Here is a 19,963-nt window from a genome sequence, read left to right as displayed (position 1 = left end):
GGATTTCCCCAGTCTAGGTATCTCATGGAAGTGGAACTATACAATATTTGCTCTTTTGTGACTGGCTTCTTGTACTTACTATGTTTTCAAAGTTGATCTCATTCCTTCCCAATGGCTGAATAATACTTTATTGGGTGAATGTACACACATCCATTTATTAGTTGATATTTGAATTTTTGACATCTTCCCATTTTACTTTTTCAAGTTTTATTTATTAAACTAATCTCTACATCCAACATGGGGCTTGAACTCACTACCCAGAGATCAAGAGTACCATGCTCCTCAGACTGAGCCAGCCAGGCACCCCAGAAATCTTCCTATTTTTCAAATATACATATTCGGAAGTTCTTTGTGGTTCTAAGCCATCTGAGGGCCAACAGTAGAAATCTCTGTTTTATGACCTGCTGTGTCTTACTTTCCTAGATATAATGCTCAGAATGATTCACTACGGTAAGTGTTGTCTTATTTTTCATATCAGGCACCCAATTCCCCTGTGGCTTTTCTCCCCAAAACCAAACTCTCAGGGGTAACTGCTTGGTTCTAGAATGAGTGAGGAGTCTGGGATCCAGTTTATGGCTGCGACCTTGAGCTTTCCTGGGACTCAGTTTCCCCACAGGTAAAATGACTTGTGTCGGGCTAGTTTATCTCCAAGGGTCTGGGTTTGCTAACAGGGTCACTCTCATTTTTCCTAGCATTCATCCGGGCACGGATTAGCTCTGGTCAAGTCGGTTTATGGGCAGCTGAACACAAAGATGTGGCACCTGGGTTATCCGGGATTCTTCCAAGAGCTGTCCTGAGGCATGGTGGGGAAGAAGCTACCTCAAAATCCTCCCTGTAGGCCGGCCAGCCCATTACACCTGCTAGGGTCATTTGCACTTGTGCGGTAGCACCTGGTCTGAGCCTGGGACTTCAGTGAGGAGTGGCTTCGATTTAAATCGTGACTCGCTCTCTGAGAGCAACCCCAGAAGGAAAGGAAGAAGCCCTGTTGAAATGCTGATAATCATTGAGCTTTTCCTGCACGGAAAGCTATTTAATAGGCAGGGTCGAATGTCTCGCCATCGCCTCGCCCCTGACACCTTTCCTCCGACTCTAGTTTTCCAAAAGGACGAGGGAAAGGGAAGCGACGTCCTAGCTCGCGTATTTGCACAGGGCAGAGGACCAGCAGAGATCCGTGTTCCCAACTCTTTCCGAGAGCACCTCGCGTCCCGAATCGCCGCCTTCAACTCTGAGAAGTCAGGAGTCCCACAGGAAACTTGCGTTATTGCACCCGCTGCCACACACCCGGGGCAGCGGACCCGCCGCCGAGCTGGCTCCCAAGGAATGCGCCCCCTCCACGGCCCGCCGCCCGCCGGCGCGCCCTCCCCGGGGGACCCCGCGGCACCTGCGGCCTCCGAGTGAGTGTCTCTGCCTCCGGCCGCCCCCCACCCCCCACACTCCGCGCGCCCAGGGCCGGGGGTCGCCGGGCGCCCCCGGCCGCCTCCCCGGGGAGCGGGGGGTCGCGGGCGCCTCCCCGGACGGGCCGGGGAGGCTCGCGGCGCTGGCCGGCGGCGGCGGCGGCGCCCGGAGGCCGCACTGCTGGCGGCCGCGGCGGCGCTGCTCCCCCTGCTCGGTGCAGCTGGCGCCCGGCGCTTGCGCACTGGGCCCCGGGCGCGCGCGGCGGCTCCGGCTTTGTGTGTATGTGTGTGAGTGTGTGTGAGTGTGTGAGAGAGTGTGTGTGTGAGTGTGTGAGTGAGTGAGCGGGCGGGCGCGAGTGTGGCCGCCGCGGAGCGCGAGCAGGACCCGGCGGGCGCGCTCCCCCAGCCTCTCTCTCCCCGCCAGAACCATGTCGGGCAGGTCGGTTCGAGCCGAGACCAGGAGCCGCGCCAAAGATGATATCAAGAGGGTCATGGCGGCTATCGAGAAAGTGCGCAAATGGTAAGCGGAGGCGCCTGCTCGCTCGCCCGCCCGCCCGCCCGGCGCCGCGGCCGCCCCAGACCCCCGGAGCACATACAAAAAGCCGGCGGGCGCCTCGCCGCGGGCCGGCCGCGGGCCCGGGAGTTGGAGCGGCGGGCGGCGCGCGAGCCGGGTCACCTGCGCGAGGCGGGGGCCGCGGCCGCTGCCCAGGTGCGCTCGCGCCTGTCGCCCACCTGGCGCGGTGGCGGCGGCAGCCTGGAGGCGGCGGGGCGCCCCGGGCCGGGCGGTGGAGCGGCGGGCCGGCCCCGCCGCGGCGCTCGGCTCCCGGGAGGGGGGCTCGGGGCCGGCCCCAGAAGCCATTTCGTTTTGTGCAAGTCACATGAAAGCGGCTTCCCGCGCGCCGGGGCCGCGATGCCGGCGGCGGAGGGGAGAGCGCGAGCTCCATTGTGCAGGCACCGAGCGGGGCGCCGCCGTCTCCGTCTCCTCCCCGCGCGCCCCGGGCGGCGCAGCGCCGGCCCCCGCGCCCCAGCCCGCGCCGGGCCTCCCTCGCGCCTCCCTCCCCGGCTGGCTGGCTGGCTCGCTCCCCGCCTCCCAGGCCCGGCGCCCTCGAGTCTGCGGAGTTTGCAGAGCGCGAGCCGTTTAAATTTAGCGCTTTGGGCTGCCTGGAGCGAGGGCTCTCGGCGAGGAAGAAAGATGGGGGCGAGCGCGAGGAGGAAGCGCCGGGGCGGCCGCGGGCCCGGGGCGCCCGGCACCCCCGCCCTGCCCGCGCCGCCCGCCCTGCCCGGCCTGCCCGGCTGGCGCCCGCGCTCGGGGGGTCGGCGGGCGGATCTTTTTGGCCAGAAACCGGTCCTCGGCCGCGTCTGCCTCTCCCAAAGCGGCGGCTCGTGTTTGTTTTGCCGAGAGAGCCGTTGTTTTTGTTCTCCGCGCGGGGGGAGAGGAGATTCGGTGTTGGCCGTGCGTGTTCTTCGAGCTCACGTTGGAGTCTGTCCGGCGTGGCCTTGCTGTAATTAATGGGGGACCGAACGTGTTCGCGGCCTCATCGGGATCTGGCTCGGAATCGGCCCGCGGGCCAGGCCCCAGGCGCAAGCACATCGCCAGGTTGGGGCAGACTTGTTGAAAACTCCTGGCTCCTTGATTTCAACTTTATTATTTTTTTCCCACGGCTTCACCAGGGTCAGGGAGGGAGAGGAGCAGCCGCGAGGTTCTCGAGTGTCAGCCCCCGCGGGCTCGTCCTGACCCTTTATTTAAAGACTAAAAACGGGGCAGGCCCCCGGTGGAGTATGTTTATGTTTAGGGGTGTCATTTCTCGAGTAACGCCTTGGTCTCTAAAAACCACCGGGGGCGAGCCTGCAGCCTAGCCGTGTCACAAGTTAGCTGTCCTTTCTGAGTCAAACCCAACAAAAAAAGGCGAGAGGAAAATCAATAAAGTCCACGTGCTCCCGGGCCTCCTATGGAAAGGGCTGCCTGCGGATGGCCGGATGCCCGGCCAAGGGCTGGGTTTGGCTCCAATGGGACAAAGAATTTTCAGAACCGTGAGAAGGGGAGCCCTTCCAAAGTTGAGATCCAAGTCTTCCACACTGTGGGAGCTCCCGGGGCACGCAGGGTGCCCATTGCCCAACTGGAGCCATTTAAAAATGGCAGAAACAGCTGCAGGCCAAAACACACACAGGAAAACAAGCCCACAATTCCCTCTCCTGTGGGATTCCCAGAGGGAAGGCTGGAGTCGGCCCCCCGCCTTAGTGCCTGTGCACAGAAAGAACCAGTGTCTGGGCCTGAGTCCCTTCTGTCAAGGCTTGGAGGTGAGAGAGGGGCTGGGGGCAAGGCGCCTTTCTCTGTTCCAAAGAGGCGTGGTGGGGCCTTCTGCTCCAGGTTTCCAGCAGGGCAGGGGCTCAGGCACCCTGCCAGCTGCTCCACGGGGAGGGCAGATGGAGCTGTGGGGTTTTCTGCCCCGTGGGCGCTGGAACAGCCAGCCTGGAGGCCGTCCACGCTGCTGAGCCCACTTTGGGACCTGGCCTGTGTTTGGGGGAAGGGGAGAAGAAGGTGTTTCCCTCCCTGCCCGTGTTTTGGGAAACAGGTCATGGTAAAGGATCTCAGGGCTGCGCCTCCAGTTTACTTCCTTGCCGTGACCTTGGGCAAACTGTGCAACTCCTTTAACCGCGGCAGCAAGGGGTCCCTTGCTGCTTTCTCTCTCCTAGAACAAGCTCTTGTCTCCAAAAGCACTTAGCCCTGCATACAGGATCAGTCACTACTGTGCCCTTATTGTAAGGTGGACTCCATAAAATAGGTGTTTTGCTGATTTTTTTTTTCCCCTGCCCCCTTTTAAGCAAAAAAGACTTCGCCTTATTTCCACGGTTTCCCCAGCCCGGAGAAGCCGAATCTCACCTCCATTGCACCTTTAGAATAGGTCTTCCAGTCAGTCCTCGAGACGTTGGGTTGTTTATTAACTGCGTGGCCACCAACCATGCATTTAACTAGTGGCTGGGACATCAGGTTGCCAGATTTAGCAAATAAAATTACAGGACACACAGTTAAATTTGAATTTTAGATAAACAATGAAATTAGTTTGAAAAAATAAATGATATATGTGTATAGTTTTTAGTGTAAGTATGTCCCATGCAATATGTGGGACCTACTTATATTAAACTGTTATAGATCTGAAATTCAAATTTAATGGAGCATCCTGTATTTTATCCAGAGAACAGAGGTGTCTGTTGTATCATTTAGCCTGGAAGCCTAGGATAGTATTTCTTCTCAGCCCTGGTGACCCCTAAAAATCCCGCCTCTGCCAACCCTTTCCTTGTCCCCAGAAAAAGACAGCAGCCAGCCGTGACCACCCTGTCCCTAGCTGCCAGCCTTTTTTCCTCCCCTGTCTGGGGTCCCAGCAAGGCAGGCTGGTAGGCTAGGAGGCAGCCACAAGATGGCTGGAAGAAGAACAAAATGGCAGGCCCCTTTTTGGGAAACTGGGCCAGGGTTAGGAGGCCCAGTGTGGGTGCAGAAGAGCGGGGGAGTGGGGTCGTGGGACAGGAGACAAAAGCTTGAACCACAAAGTAGGCTGGGGCCTCGGACCCCTGGGCCCTTGGTCTGAAGGGTCCCTCAGTGACTTACCGAAGAAGGAGATAGGCCTGTTCCCCGGAGACTTCCCACCGGTCCCTGGGGGAGGAGGACGTTTGACCGTGTTTAGGGCCTCATCTCATTACCTTAGGGGGTGCCCTCCTGCCAGGTACAGGGCAGGTCAAGCCATCTCGGGCCTAGTTAGGACGACACCACTCTCCTAATGGTATCGAGGACTAGCCCTGGGAAGTGAATACAAAGTGAAGGATTCAGTCTCTTTGAGGGAGTCATCAGGGCCCCCATGGGCAGTGACTCCAAGATGGTCTCCTGGGCTAGCTCTTGGACCTTCACCCAGGAAAACATTAGAAATTGATCTTGGCCTAGAAAATCTGTGATGGGTGCTTGCGATTTATATGGGAGCCTGTGCAAGGGGGGCAGGGGCGTGTTTAGAGCTTTATTGCTACAGCTGGGACCCTATTTGCCCTTTTGTCCAGGAGCCCAAGTCCGGAGAGGAATTGAGAGGTACTTACCTGGCTGGTTAACCAGGGCCCGGCAGGGCACGGGTGCTCAGGGTGTGCCCATGGGCAGTTCTGTGGCAAGGTGGGGGGTGCAGCCCACTGGTGAATCTGGGCCCATGCCTGTAGGCTGGGGTGAGCGCTGGGGATCTGAGAGAGCCCTTGCTCCTGAGGCACATGGGCCCCTCGTGGCCAGGTCACTGTGTGTGTGAGAGTAGTCAGGAATCTGGATTTTTGTGTGGAGTCTGACTTTTTTCTTCTTAGAGTTTGGCCAGTGATTCACATTTGTAAATCCACATGCAGACCAGACAAAACCTACCTGGGGGTGCTCGTTTGCCACCCTAGACATGAAGTAGTAAGCACAGCTTCATTCTCCCGTGGAGGATTGGGGCAGCGCGTTCTGGGATGATGGGTTTAGGGGACTGATAGGGACTCCTCCCCGAGCCCGTGTGTTGTTTCCCGGGGCGCTGCCGGCTGGTGGGGACGCCCAGAGCCTGTGGGTCGTGTCTGCGAAATCCCTTCTTGTCCTCCCTGCTACGTGCTCAGTGACTGACTCCCTGAGTTCCGGGCCTGGTGTCCCTGCTTGGCCCGCTGAGCAAAGGGCAGTCCTTCGAGGTCCATTCCTGAGCGGGGGTTCTTAGTGCTTGTCTCTGGGTCCCGTGGCCCCTCAGCGTCCAGTAGAAATGCAACTGAAGAAAGGTTCCTTTCTTTTTTTGTTTTTAGTTTATTTATTTTGAGAGACAGAGAGAGTGGAGGAGGGGCAGAGAGAGAGGGAGAGAGAGAGAATCCCAGGCAGGCAGGCTCGTGCTGTCAGCGCAGAGCCCGATGCCGGGCTCGAGCTCACAAACCGTGAGATCACAACCTGAGCCAAAACCGAGAGTCGGACTTTGAAGCGACTGAGCCACCCAGGCACTCCTGAAGAAAAGGTTCTCATCTTTGGGGTGAGTTAGGGGACTCAAGCCAAGGGGTCACCAGCTGGGGCAGAGGGAGGCACGGGAACCTGGCTGTTGTCAGCTTGGAAGCTTCAGGGCCCTCAACCGCTCAGGGAAGCACGTGCGACTCTGGACCTTTGTCTTGGCTCGTGTGCAGGCCGCAGGGCCCAGAGCTGGCCCACTTTCTGCCTTGAGATATGGCCTAGGTTTTGCAAGTCAGTTACTTTTGTTCTTGTTTCTGTTTTTAAGACAACCAAACCTTGGATTTGCTGACCTAGTGGGGCCCAGGCCGAGGAAGCCAGTTGACAGGGATTGCGGGTAGTGAGTGCCTTTGGCCATTTGCATGGGATTCTAGCAATTTGTGTTTCTTTATCCGGCTTCTGTCCCCATGTGCTCGGTGGAATGATTTCTTAGTTTTCCACAGGAGACAGAACAGCATAGAATGGGCTCTAAGGTCAGAGCCTGTGTCCGGTCCAGGTTCTGCCTCAGACTAGCTGTGTGACCATGAAGCAGCTATGTAACCTGTCTGGGCATCTTGTTTCCCATCCATAAAATGGAGTGAGACTGGTTCCCCTCTCGCAGGCTTGTTGGCAGTCTTAGGGGGAGAGGGCTTTATTGTAAGTAAAGCACTTGGCAGAAGTAAGCCTTCAGCACACAGTGTCTGTTAGGATTGTTGCTTTGTCACCAAGGTGGTTCTTTGGAACGCCCCTGTCCCTTCCGGGTACCTTCTGATGTTTCAGTATGGACGTGGGGAAAGACGGGGATTGTGAGTCGTCCATCCTGCTTCCAGGACGTAGGAGATGGGTGGGTGGTGACTTGGATAGGTGTCTTTACTTAATTCTTTCTGGGCTGAAAAGGGCAGGGATGAAAACCAGAGAAGCCACAGAAGCTTCTCCTAAAGGCAGTGCCACATGGAGGCTTTGAACACCAGCCCCGGGGAGAGAACAATCTCACCTTCTCCTGCCTCGGTTTCTCTATCTGTCAAATGGGGAAGGTGACTGTTCCTGCCATTCAAGGTTATCGGAAGATTAGAGTGTGTATGGGGCTTAGCTCATAGAAAGCACTAGAAATAATCCTAGAGTAAATAAAAGCCTGACTGTGGCTTCTTCCAGCAGGAAGTGTGTAGGACCCAAACAGGCACAGCTTGGGGAATGGAGATGTCTGTGGTTTGGGTTCGCTGGTTTTGAGTGCGCCAGGTGCCGAGAGTGTGGTAAAGGGGTGCCAGGTGGCTGTACTGTGTCACTCCAGCACGTGAGGGCCACCCACCCAGGGAGGGGAGGCTGGGCAGGTACCTGGTGGCTCCCAGACGGAGGTGCTCACATCACACATAAATCTCCATTCTGGTGGAACCCTTGTCCCTAAAATTGCCGAGGGCTCCTGGCTGCTGTGCTGCCTGTACCTGGTGCGCATCTGTCCCTTTGATTCCATGGCAGGTTCCTTGAGTCAACTCAGGTCCTTGTGAAGCAGTTGAGAGATCCTTTGTGACCTCCCACTTCTTCGATGGCAGAGGCTGGTGCCAGGAATGCGCACCCTAGAGCCCAAACTGCTCGGTTCAGGAGTCCCAGTTTTCCTTCCAGGAGTTTCCTCTGAGCCTCGGTATCAGGTGCATGGCCATGCCCAGTGTTAGGGGCAGGAAGTGACATGACCTCATGTGTTGACTGCAGGGGTCAGGGACCAAAGTTTGGAGGCTATGGCAGGTGCCTGGGGAGTGATGGTAGCTTAGGCAGAGTGGTGTGGAGGAGAGGGTGTTAATTATTATCCTTAATGAAAACCAGTCACCCCATGTTCTTCTCATGGCTTGTGATTTTCTCCTTACCCATAAACCTGCTTTTAGTAGCTGCTCTCCACCCTGGACGCGGTCCCCCAGTAGTTCAGGATGTGGCAGGGGTGGGGTGGGGGCAGTGTGCAGAGGTGGGTATTAGGAGGGGAGACCCAGAAACATGTGCCTGTCTTAGAACCAGGGCGTGGGGTCTCAGAGCATCCTTCTGGCTGCCTGCTGCCCCACAGTATGGGCCGTGCCAACCTGCCGAGGCCCGGGGATCACCCTTGGGCCAAGGGCATGGCCGTGCGGGTTGCCCTTGCTCCACCGTTCCCCCTTGGCTGCTCCAGATGGCGTTTGCCCAAAGAGCCCTGGCTGGTCACTCACGCTGTCCGCTCCTGCCTCCCTTCCCCTGACCTGACAGGCATTGCGGGGAGGACAGGGTAAGCCCCCGGGTGCCCTTGGTGAAGATATGCGCCCCCACCCAGAAGGAAATGCCCTGTTGGCCTGATGCCCTCTCTGCTGCCCAGGGGTTGGGGTGGCCCAGTTCACTGGCTCCCTGGAGTGGGCCGTGGTGTGGGGCAAAGCTGGAGGACCCGGGGCCCAATTCCCTTCATCCACAGGAGTCCTCCTAAATGGCAGCCCCTCAGCACCCCAGCGTCAACCAGGCGCATCCTTCAAGGCAGAGGGGAAGCTGTTAACACATGCTGTCTCATGCATGGCAGCATGGCAGTCCTTATGGCAGCCTGGAGAGATTAGTGACCCTCTGTGGTCCAGCAGATGGGAAAACTGAGGCTCGAATCGGTGAAGTGACTCGCCTGGGGTCCCCTAGCTACTAGATCTAGAGTGATGTGGAGTGTACTCCCTTAGCCCCAAGTTGACCAGCCCCTTTGTCGCAGCTACTCCAAGGCTGTGCGGCCTGTGTCCCCCACGAGGGGTGAGCAGGGTCCTGCCCCGGAAACCCCCTGGTAATGGGCTCTTCCTCATCTTCTGCAGGGAGAAGAAGTGGGTGACTGTGGGTGACACGTCCCTGCGAATCTACAAGTGGGTCCCTGTGACAGAGCCAAAGGTGGATGATGTGAGTATGCGGGGTTGGCTCCCTGGGGTCGGGCCGTCCATCCGTCCATGCTCTCCCCACCCCAGGGAGAAGGCGTTGCCTGCCACTGCCCACCAGTGTGCAACCTGGGGCCAAGGCCACCTGGGAGGTACAAGGACCCAGCTTCGGGCTAGAAAGGATGCTGCACCTGTGTGCTCCTCATTCACGGTCCAGCCCAGAGTTTGGCCGTCACATAGGTGGGGAGTGTCCCCCACAAGTCATCTCTTCTGGACCGAGGGCTCCACAGTTTGCTGGTGGGAACGTGCCTTAGTGCCCTGGGCACCACGGTTTGGAGATGGCATATCCACAGACAAGCAGGCCTTGTCCCATCATCGTAGCACCGCTGTTTCTGAGCACCTAACCACCTGCCAGGCATTGCCTCGTATTTCTCGTGCCAGTTCTGTGGAGTTGCTGTCTTTACCCCTTTTGTACAAGTAAGGACACAGCCTCAGAGAGGTGAAGCCACTTTCCCAGAATCACACAGCAAGCGTCAGAGCTGTGTGACTCCAAAGCACATGCTCTCTTTGCTGTTGGAAAGCCTTCTGGTGGTTGGAGCTGCTGGCGAGCCCGAGTGAGAGGGTTTGGTACGGGGAACACAGCCACTCTTGGGGGGCTTGTGGGGGGGGGGGCTGGCTCCAACCACTAGAGGGAGCCCCTGCGGCTGTGCCTCATCTCACCCAGGGACTGCTGACAGTGTTGCCACATCACAGACAGTGTTTCAGCTTCGTGGCTCCCAGTCCAGTTAGACCCCAGATCAGCTACTCTTACTTCCGGTCAACATCCAGAATGACCCCACCTACAGCCCTTGGCATGGACCGTTCCTCCCTCTTGGAACGCCTTCCGTATTTGCGCACACAGTCTTCTCCTGCAGGAAGATGGCCCACAGTAGGCTGCATGGCCCCCTTTGCTTCTGGGGTGACGTGGTCGTGATTGGTGGGTTTCTAGGGGGCCCTAAAGGCAGAGCTGAGCTTCCCTCTCCCATCTTCAGTGACCTGTTTTGGGTCTTCAGACAGGGCTGAGGCTCCATTCTTGACCCTGTGATCACCTGCTCACCTCCGGGTAGGTTGGTGCTGGGCCGAGAACGCCGGTGTTTGTCACCCTTTCTGGTTCTGGCCTGGGCTCATGGAGCCACCAGGGTCGCCTTCCCCAGAGGCCCTGAGACCTAGCCCATTGTGGCCTTTGGTGCTGGCTGTCCTGGAGGAGAGAGCAGGGTGCAGCCAGCTCCTCGAAGGCAGCTCCTGGCTCTGGCCCACGTCTGTGCCTTGCACATCATTAGGTGTTTTATATAAACGCCGGTTGCATTTGAGAAGACATGGTCCCTGCTCTCAAGGAATTTATAATCTCGTTGGGAAAGATAATTATAGAATAGCATGAAACAGACATCAGGGAAGTGCCAAAATGGATAGTGATCAAGGAGAAAGTATAATATATGGGCTGTCGGGAAGGACAGGGCAGCTCCGGGCTGGGCAAAGAGGTTTGGGACAGGCTACCCTCGATTAACCTGTGATGTCAGACAGGTGACCCCAACTTGCTAGGCCCGAGTTCCCTTTTTTGTGCAGTGGGGCAGCAATATCTAGCTCCTGAGGCTTCTGCTACAGTGTAAAAGCAATACATCAAACCCAGAGAACTTAACCCAGCCAGCACGGCTGTGCAGACGGAGCTCGAACAATGCTAATTTGCTATTGTCTCTGAGCCATGATGTACAATGTTTCCCCTACCCCCTTTCTCTCCAGGGCAATGGGTCCCACACCTGGCTGAGTATCTGATCCCTTGGGAATCTTGAAGAAATGCAGGATCCTGGGCCCCACCCCAGATAGCTGAATTGGAATCTCTGGTGGTTGTGGCCAGAAACCTGTATGGTGGGGGGTTCGCTTTCTATTTTTTTAAACACCCAATTGCGACATGGTTGCCTCCCCTTTTTTTTTTTACTTCAGAACTCTTGAAAGTTGTTTTCTTTTAAGTAGGGAAACCATTTTACAAAGTTCAAGTATTACTTTAAAAATGCTTTTTAAACGAAGACCATTCATATGCCATAAAACTCACTCTTCTAAGGTATTCGAGTCAGTGTTACTATATATCCATGTAGCATCGCTGCTGTAAATCCAGAATATGTTCATTACCCCAAAAACAAAACTGACACCTGTTAGCAGTTACTCCTGTCCCCCCCCCCCCCCCCCCCCCCGCCCAAGGTCCTGGAGTCCACCAATCTACTTTTTATCCATAGGTATGCATGTTCCTCAAATGCTACCTTTCTCAAATACATACATATCTTTTCGTAAATCTGCTTCCCATCCCTGCGCAGGCCCCCCCACACCACCCAGCTCCTTTCCTTGGAGGTGACCAGCGTTTGTTTGTCCTTCCAGAGAGAGTGCATGCAAACACACGTGTGGACACATGTTCGTGTGTCCTTTTCTTTCCGTTACTAGTGGTCTCTTCCCACGTTCTGGAACCTTCCTTGTATACATCTTGAAGGTACTGAGATATTCCAATATGCTGATATTTTTGTAGATCATTCCACGTCAGTACACAAAGAGCTGCCTTATCCTCTGTAAATGTTGCATTACATTACATTGAAAGAATATGCCATAATATAATGAGTCTCTTACCACCGGACACAGGTCATTTCTAACAGGATTCTGTTCCATCTGTAAAGAAAAACAACAACAATAGCAAACACCAAAACAGAACTGCACACAGAGAGCATCCTCTTCTCCCTCCTTCCTCTCGGGGATTTCCCTCCTCACCTGGCCTTCCAGTGTGGTTCTGGGAGTCAGCTGACTATTCGAGAAAGGCGGCCCCGGGGCCTGCAGATAGTGAAAGTGTGTGACCTGTGTCTTCTCCATCCCTCACCTGGCATCACTGTACCTGCTCTGGGCAGGGTGACTCTGGCCTTTTCCCCAGATGTTCTCCTGGCAAGTGGAGGAAGTTCCCATAAGCCAGGGTGTTTGCATGCCTGCCGGTGCTGACCCCACAAACAAGGCAGGTTTTTTTTATTCCCAGCCTCCCAGTCCAGCCCCAGAATCCTCCCTTCTGCAGGTGAGGCCTCTAATGGGACATGTTCAAATGCAGGCCGAGGAGAGCCCTCCAGAGGCTTGCAGGCTCCAGGACGAACCAGCTGAATAAAATATTCACATCACCCCCGGGGGGCTTGCTCACGCATGCACACACAATGTGGTGACTTGGTTTCTGCTCCATTTTCTCCTCTAGAAGAACAAGAACAAGAAAAAGGGCAAAGATGAGAAGTGTGGCTCAGAGGTGACCACTCCGGAGAACAGCTCCTCCCCAGGGATGATGGACATGCACGGTGAGCTCCCCTGCCAGGCGCTGGGCTGTGGCAGAGCACTGAGGTTTTGTTCTCAACAGCAGGTTTGTTCACATTCCAGGCAAGGTAGGAGGGTTGGGCAGTACGAGGAGGCCTCTATGTGCCCGGGAGAAGGCTCCGTGGAGGAGAAGAAACTTCTGTTCCCAGCACAGCGAGCCAAGAAACATACAACAAGCCAGAGACCTTCTCACCCAGGGACACAGACCTCACAGGAGATGACCTCTCAGCCCTGTGTGCTCAGGCACTTTTTGGGGGGTACTTTTTCCCCTCCTAGGCCTGCCATACCATAAAAATGACTATATTTTCCATTTCCTATTTTGCTTTGGCTGCTGGGAAACTGGAAACTGGATTTTTGACATCGTGTTATCACTCTGGGTCCCGGGGACCTGCCTTCCACATTGATATCCTCCTAACTTCCTTTGCTGTCTTATTTCACAAGTGACACCCAACCAGTTGTCTGATTGAATCCAGGCTGGAGACCTGCTTTAGCCAGTCTGCAGTTGTTTTGACTTTTTTTTTTAAATGTTTGTGTTTTTTTGAGAGAGAGAGAGACAGAGCATGAGCAGGGGAGGGGCAGAGAGAGAGGGAGGGAAACAGAATCTGAAGCAGGCTCCAGGCTCCAGCTATCAGCACAGAGCCCGACGCGGGGCTCGAACCGATGGATCACGAGATCATGACCTGAGCCGAAGTCGGATACCCAACCGACTGAGCCACCCAGGTGCCTCCTGTTTTACCTTTTTAACTGAAAGGAAAGGCACAGATCATAAGTGTATGGCCCCACGATGTGTGTACAGACCACATCCATCTGTGTAACCAGCCCAGATCAAGCCCAGAACATCCCTCAGTCCCCCCGCTGTCCCTCCTTGATTGTCCCCACCCCTCCAAGGAAAACCACTGCCTGATTTCTGACCTTAGAGATTCAAACATGAAATGTCTGAAAAATTGAGTTTCTGTTATTTATAAGTCAGGAAACCTGCATTTCTGCTATCCCGTGAGAAGCCAGACCCAGAAACCCTAGCAGTGTGCTCCCCCGAGGTGGCAGCAGCTGTTTCTTTGGGAGGCCACCTGCCTGGCTGGCCAGTAGAAGAGCTTGTACCACTTGCCTTTTCCCATCTCTCCCTCTTTTTTTTTTTTTTAAGTTTTTACTTATTTATTTTGAGAGAGAGAGAGTGAGAGTGTGTGTGTATGTGTGTGTGTGTGTGTGTGTGTGCGCGTGTGCACATGCATGCTTGTCTGCATGAGCCGGGGAGGGGCAGAGAGAAGGAGACAGAATCCCAAGCAGGCTCCGCACTGTCAGCACAGAACCCAACGAGGGGCCCAAACTCACGAACTGCAAGATCGTGACCTGAGCTGAAACCAAGAGTTGGACGTTTCACCAGACTGAGCCACCCAGGCACCCCTTTCCCACCTCTCGATCCCAATATCAATGTCTTTGTCTTTTTGACTACCCAAGCCTTTTGTACACCGACGTGGCATTAGATAAATAAGTAAATCAACACGGAATATTGGTTTGATCGAGTTTCTACTCCTCTGGCTCCAGGGCCGTTTTGCTCCAGGGAAAGAATGCCATTGAACTTCCCCATTTTCCCAAACCGACCGACCAGTCTGGAGAACACAGTCACAAGCTCCGAGGGCAGGGAGTCTTGCTTGTTGCTGAACTGGGTTCAGAAAAGCACAGAAGGGTTTTGCTGATGGCTGTGTGTCAAGAAAGCCCCTTACTGGCTATGCAATTACAGTTGAATCCTTTCCTTTTCACAATTAGGTATTTGAGCTGGGACGTAACCTGTCTCCCTGACGCTGGTTAGGTCCCCACTCTCTAGGGATTGAGAAGACACACACACACACACACACACACACACACACACACACACACACACCCTTCAACCTGGTTCACAGGAGAGCCTTTTACAGCAGAGGACAAGATCCCACCTGGGTTCCCATCTGACTCCCTGGGATCTCTTTGTAGCTTGTGAACCTGGGCTAGATCCTGAACACATAACCTTTCAGGTCTGTTTTCAGTCCATCCAATAGGAATGGTAACACCTCCTTCATAAGGTCAATAAGGTCATTGTAAGTATTCTATAAGATAATCCCTTAAAAGCCTTGGCATGTTCGTAGCTGACATTTAAGGAGCTGTCACAATGTGCCAAGCATCTTGCTAAGCCTATTTCGTGCCTTACCTCATTTCATCCTGCAAACAAGCCCCATTGTGCCGATGAGGAAACGAAGGCTTGGACAGGTGATGCGGCTCACCCAGGGTTGGGAAGGTCATAAATGCCAGTGCTGGCCTATGAGGTCCTTTGGGCAGAATCCAAGTGTGTGGACACCAGCCCAGGCTTACTCTCCAGAAAAATCTGGACTGTTGAGTAAGCATCCCTGATGGAAGGAGCCTCGCTCACCTTCTTGGCATCCCTTCCATTTTAGTACGTGTGCAGCCAAGACCAAGTCTCAGCCGCAGGACATGTATGTGTACAAAGGCAAGGAAGCATGTGCACCTGGACAGGATGATCTGGAAGGTTCCAGGTGGGGGCAGTGGCCACCTGCAGCCACCTGTTTAGTGTCAGAGATCCAACCAGTGTTGAGTGTCAGCATCATGCGGTTCCTAGGTGACCAGGCTAGGCTCGGGCAACTAACTTGTTAAACATTCCTGCTTGTTGTCATTCTTACCACAACTTCATGCTGGGACCCGTGGGTCGGGCCTTTGCCTTCTGTGCCTCTTGAGACACAGGCACACATAGCTTGGCATAGGAGGTTTAGATGTTCTTGAAAGGTAAATCAGGAGAGTGTACTTTTTTTTTTTTTTTTTAAGTCCCAGAATTCGCAAGAGAATACTTCTCTGTAACAAGGACACTTAGAATCAGATGCGGGGTGCCCGGGCCCCGTCGGTGAAGCGTCCGACTCCTGATCTCAGCTCAGGTCATGATTTCATAGTTCGTGAGTTCGAGCCCCCATGTCGGGCTCTGCACTGACAGCACGGAGCCTGCTGGGAGTTTCTCTCTCCTCTCTCTACCCCTACCCCACTGGTGCTTGCTCTTTCTCTCCCTCTCTCAATATAAAGAAATAAAAACTAAATAAATAAAAAATTGATTAAAAGAAAAAAAAGAGTCAGATGCACTTTACCTGGCTGGGACTGTGTAACTGCTGCGTCAGCAGGTTGAGTTTAGAGTGGGGCAGACCAGCCTGATGAAGGGGCTCTGCCCGTCAGAGCCTCAGTTTCCCCCTCTATAAGTGAAGGAGGTAACAGCTCCTACCTGGCAGGTTGTCAGGAGGATAGGCGACGTGACTGTGGATGTTTTTGCCCAGCGCCTACACGTGGTGGGTGCCCAGGATGTGCCCAAATAACTGTTCCTTTTTCTTTCATGAAAAATTTCATAGCAGAGAAGAGTAGGAGGAATCGCGTGATGAACTTCACTCACCTGCCATCTAGGTTTTCCCTTACATGCCGTGTTTGCTTCATCTGTTTCTTTAATATGTAAGGTGTTTTTTTTTTTTGTTTTTTTTTTTTTTAATATTTATCTATTTTTGAGAGAGAGACAGAGTGTGAACCAGGTAGGGTCAGAGAGAGAGGGAGACACAGAATCTGAAACAGGCTCCAGGCTCTGAGCTATCAGCACAGGGCCCAACGCAGGGCTCAAACTCATGAACTGTGAGATCATGACCTGAGTCAAAGTCAGACGCTTAACCGACTGAGCCACCCAGGCGCCCCTGATGTGTTAAGTTTTTTTTAATTGAAATGTAATCTACATATAAAAATCTCACAGCTCTTGAGTGTTAAGTTCAGGGAATTCTGACAGTCGTAGGCAACCTGTACTGAAGCCTTTTAAAATCAGTTTCCCCACCTTGTGTCTGAAGTACATGGCTGAACCTGTCACTAATAAATGGCATTTCTATACACCCGGTGTGCCGTGTTTACTCCTAACAAAAGTAACAGTAGTATCTTCTAAACTCCAGACTATATTCAAATATTCAAATTCCCCAGTTGTTCCAAAATGTCCCTTACAAGCTGGCACGTTCAAAACAGAATCTAATTTTCACATGTCCTATTTAGTTGTTAAATCTCATAAATTTTTTTTAACGTTTATTCATTTGTTTTTAAAAAAAATTTTTGATGTTTATTTTTGAGAGAAAGACAGAGCATGAGATGGGGAGGGTCAGAAAGAGAGACACAGAATCCAACGCAGGCTCCAGGCTCCAAGCTGGTCAGCACAGAGCCTGACCTGGGGCTCCCACTCACCAACCGTGAGATCATGACCTGAGCCGAAGTCGGATGCTTAACTGACTGAGCCACCCAGGCACTCCAGTTGTTAAGCCTCTAAACTTTCTTTTCTTTTTTTTTTTAATGTTTATTTATTGATTCTGAGAGAGCCCGAGCAGGGGAGGGGCAGGGAGATACGGAGAGAGAGAATCCTAAGCAGGCTCCGTCCTGTCAGAGTGGGGCTTCATCTTATGAACTGTGAGATCATGACCTGAGCCCAGGTCAAGAGTCGACTTCACTGAGCCACCCAGGGGCCCCTCTTAAATTTCTTTTTATAATCTTACTAACTTCTCTCTCTCCTCTCTCTCTCTCTCCCTCCCTCCCTCCCGCTCTCTGTCTCTTTTTTTTAATTTTTTTTTTTCAACGTTTATTTTTGGGACAGAGAGAGACAGAGCATGAACGGGGGAGGGGCAGAGAGAGAGGGAGACACAGAATCGGAAACAGGCTCCAGGCTCTGAGCCATCAGCCCAGAGCCCGATGCGGGGCTCGAACTCACGGACCGCGAGATTGTGACCTGGCTGAAGTCGGACGCTTAACCGACTGTGCCACCCAGGCGCCCCTCTCTGTCTCTTTTTTAATCAATGGTTTTGACTTGAGCCTGGTCTGACTGTCCTGTGGAATAGCCTGCTTTCTGCTAACATGTTCCTCTCCCCCTTTTACTTTGTATCAAGTAGAAGTTGGTCTAGACACTTGATTAGATCAACAGAACATTTTTTTTTTTTTGGCAGTGTTGCCTCACACACGAACCATGCTTCAGCCTTTGTCTTGCTACAGAGCCAAGTGCACAAGTCTGGCTTCTTCAACCCAGAATGAGGTCTTAAATGTCCCTCAAAGACTTAAAATGTGTGAGGCCGCTGTCTGCAGCTGGCTGCCCCCAAACACGGGCCCGAGCCCGCAGGGGAAGTTCAGGCAGGCTCCTAGAAGCCTTTTCCTCTTAGGACATGTGGGACGGCTCCGGGTGGGTCATCTCAGAGGTCTTGAGGGCGGGGCAAGTGCCTCCTTCCCTGGGAGAGCGTCCTGTGGGGCTGCAGGCATTGAGACCTGGGGAGGCTGAGCCCCCAACCCACCTTTCCCCAGCAGCTGCGGGATCTCACCCTGTGGTTCTTTTCCCCCCTGTGCAGATGATAACAGCAACCAGAGCTCCATAGCAGATGCCTCCCCCATCAAACAGGAGAACAGCAGTAACTCAAGCCCTGCTCCCGAGCCCACCTCGGCTGTGCCCGGCGAAGGCACTGACACCAAGGCAGATGAGACCCAGGCAGATGGGAAGGAGCTCCCTGGGGCCGAAGGTATGTGCCCTTGGGGCCTGGGATCAGAGGGGCCTGTCTTCAGCCAGCCTTCCTGTAGTTCTCTGATGGTCTCTAGGAGGCCCTGCCACGTGCCAGCCCCTAGAAGGTCACAGTAGAAGTAGAAGCAGGGTAATGCCTAGACTAGCTCATATTCTTATGGGGCAATTTAAAAATGCGGCAGTCTAGTTTTTAGAAGATAGGAGTTGTGGAAAACTATAAGAAAGGGAAATGGAGAGTCTTGATGAATTATGGGGAGTGTTTCAATTTTAAATAGGGTGACCAGGGAAGGTCTCACTGAGAAGGTGACATTAGAGCAAATTTGGCTAAAATTAGGTAAGGGAGCAAACCATGTGGATAAGTGGAAGAAAAGAACTCTGGGCAGGAGGGAATGGGCAGTGCAAAGGCCCTGAGGCAAGAGTGTGCTCAGTGGCTGGGGAAGTGCGGATGAGGGGTTTACAAAGTGAGATGAGGGGAGAGGAGGCAGGACCTCGAGTATGGGGGTCTCGTAGGCCACTAAACAGACCTGGCTTCCGTGCCAAGTGAGGCAGGAGCCACTGGGATTGAGCACTGTGGGCTAGAGGGTCACTTTGGTTAGCCGTGATCGAGCACAGATGGTAGGGCTACTGCAGTCATCCGGATGGAAGAGGGTGGCAAGAAGCCGTCTTGTCATAGAGGACGTATATGTACTAGAATCTGTGTATGTCGGTTTATTTTTGTCTATTTTGAGATCTCTCGACTCTTGAAAATTTTCAAACATCGAGAAAAATGAATAGTGTTCTCTCCCATATATGTCAGCTGAATTCGGCAATTCTTAATTGGTTTTGCTTTGTCTATAAATATTTTGGGGGGGAGCCATTTGAACGTAGTTACAGATCTTACGGCATTCCGTCCCTGAACACTTCACGCATCTCTCAAAAATAAGAATCTTTTCTTCCCTCATCACAAGTACCATCATCGCACCTAAGATAGGTCCGTAGGTTTTGATTGTCTGATAATTGAGGTATATTTTGAAGGTCCAAGGCGGGAGTACCTGGGCGGAGCGGGGACCGGAGGGTGACCCCCAGCACCTGGGGGGATGGCCTTGCCAGCATCCATGAAGGGCCAGCTGCGGCTGGAGCCCCTGCACACGGCTGAGCTTTCCGGACAGGGAGGGCGGCCGGCCTGGAGTCCAGGCTTCTCTGTGCTTGGGGAGGGAGTGGGGCTTCTCAGGAGGAAGGCCTCTCTGGGCCATGGAGGCAATGCGAACCCCATTCCCTTTGACACACTTTCCCACACCCACCCTGTGTGAGGCTCGGCGCCACTCACGGCTAAGCCCTGCTTCCTGCCCCACAAGCACTCAGAGGGAAGCAGGGGAGACAGACACCAAAACTGAGACTGAGACCCCCTCCCCCACCCACCCAGAGGTCAGAGACAGACTAGATCCAGCGTGTGGTGTGTGGGTGTGGTCATGGGCCTGGTGGTATTTTTATTTTTAATTTGAATTTGATGTCAAAATTTTATTTCAAACATATTCTATTTTTTTTAATTTTTAATGTTTATTTTTGAGAGAGAGAGAGAGGGAGACAGAGAGCAGGCAAGGAAGGGGCAGAGAATCCAGAGGGAGAGACAGAATCCAAAGCAGGCTCCCGGTTTGAACTGTCAGCACAGAGCCCAGTGCGGGGCTTGAACCCATGAACCGCGAGATCATGACCTGAGCCTAAGCCAGTTGCTTAACCAACTGAGCCATGCAGGTGCCTCCATATTCTACTTTTTTTAAATGTCTATTTGTTTTTGAGAGAGAGAGAGACACACACACACACACACACACACACACAGAGTGCGAGCGGGGGAGGGTCAGAGAGAGAGGGATGC

The 19,963-nt window shown here is 53.7% G+C and overlaps 1 protein-coding gene across 5 annotated transcripts in view; it reads left to right on the top strand.

Moving 5' to 3' along the window:
• Nucleotides 1–19,963, top strand: part of BCL7A (BAF chromatin remodeling complex subunit BCL7A) — a 32,520-nt gene continuing 12,557 nt past the window's right edge. Inside the window, exons 1-4 of one of the 5 annotated variants that reach the window (XM_045041587.1) lie at nucleotides 1–1,394; nucleotides 9,147–9,228; nucleotides 12,454–12,550; nucleotides 12,630–13,510. In XM_045041587.1, coding sequence (XP_044897522.1) covers nucleotides 991–1,394; nucleotides 9,147–9,228; nucleotides 12,454–12,550; nucleotides 12,630–12,787 — 741 coding nt within the window. In that variant the 5' untranslated portion in view covers nucleotides 1–990 and the 3' untranslated portion in view covers nucleotides 12,788–13,510. Of the gene's footprint in view, nucleotides 1,395–1,668; nucleotides 1,915–9,146; nucleotides 9,229–12,453; nucleotides 12,551–12,629; nucleotides 13,511–17,944; nucleotides 18,113–19,963 lie in introns of those variants that run through there. The other 4 variants (XM_045041585.1, XM_045041586.1, XM_023241380.2 and 1 more) reach the window with 4 other exon arrangements.

The sequence above is a fragment of the Felis catus genome, chromosome D3, assembly GCF_018350175.1.
Source record: "Felis catus isolate Fca126 chromosome D3, F.catus_Fca126_mat1.0, whole genome shotgun sequence".
NCBI lineage: Eukaryota > Metazoa > Chordata > Mammalia > Carnivora > Felidae > Felis > Felis catus.
The sequence above is the reverse complement of the archived record's forward strand: the minus strand, read 5'-3'. Positions and strand labels throughout refer to the sequence as shown.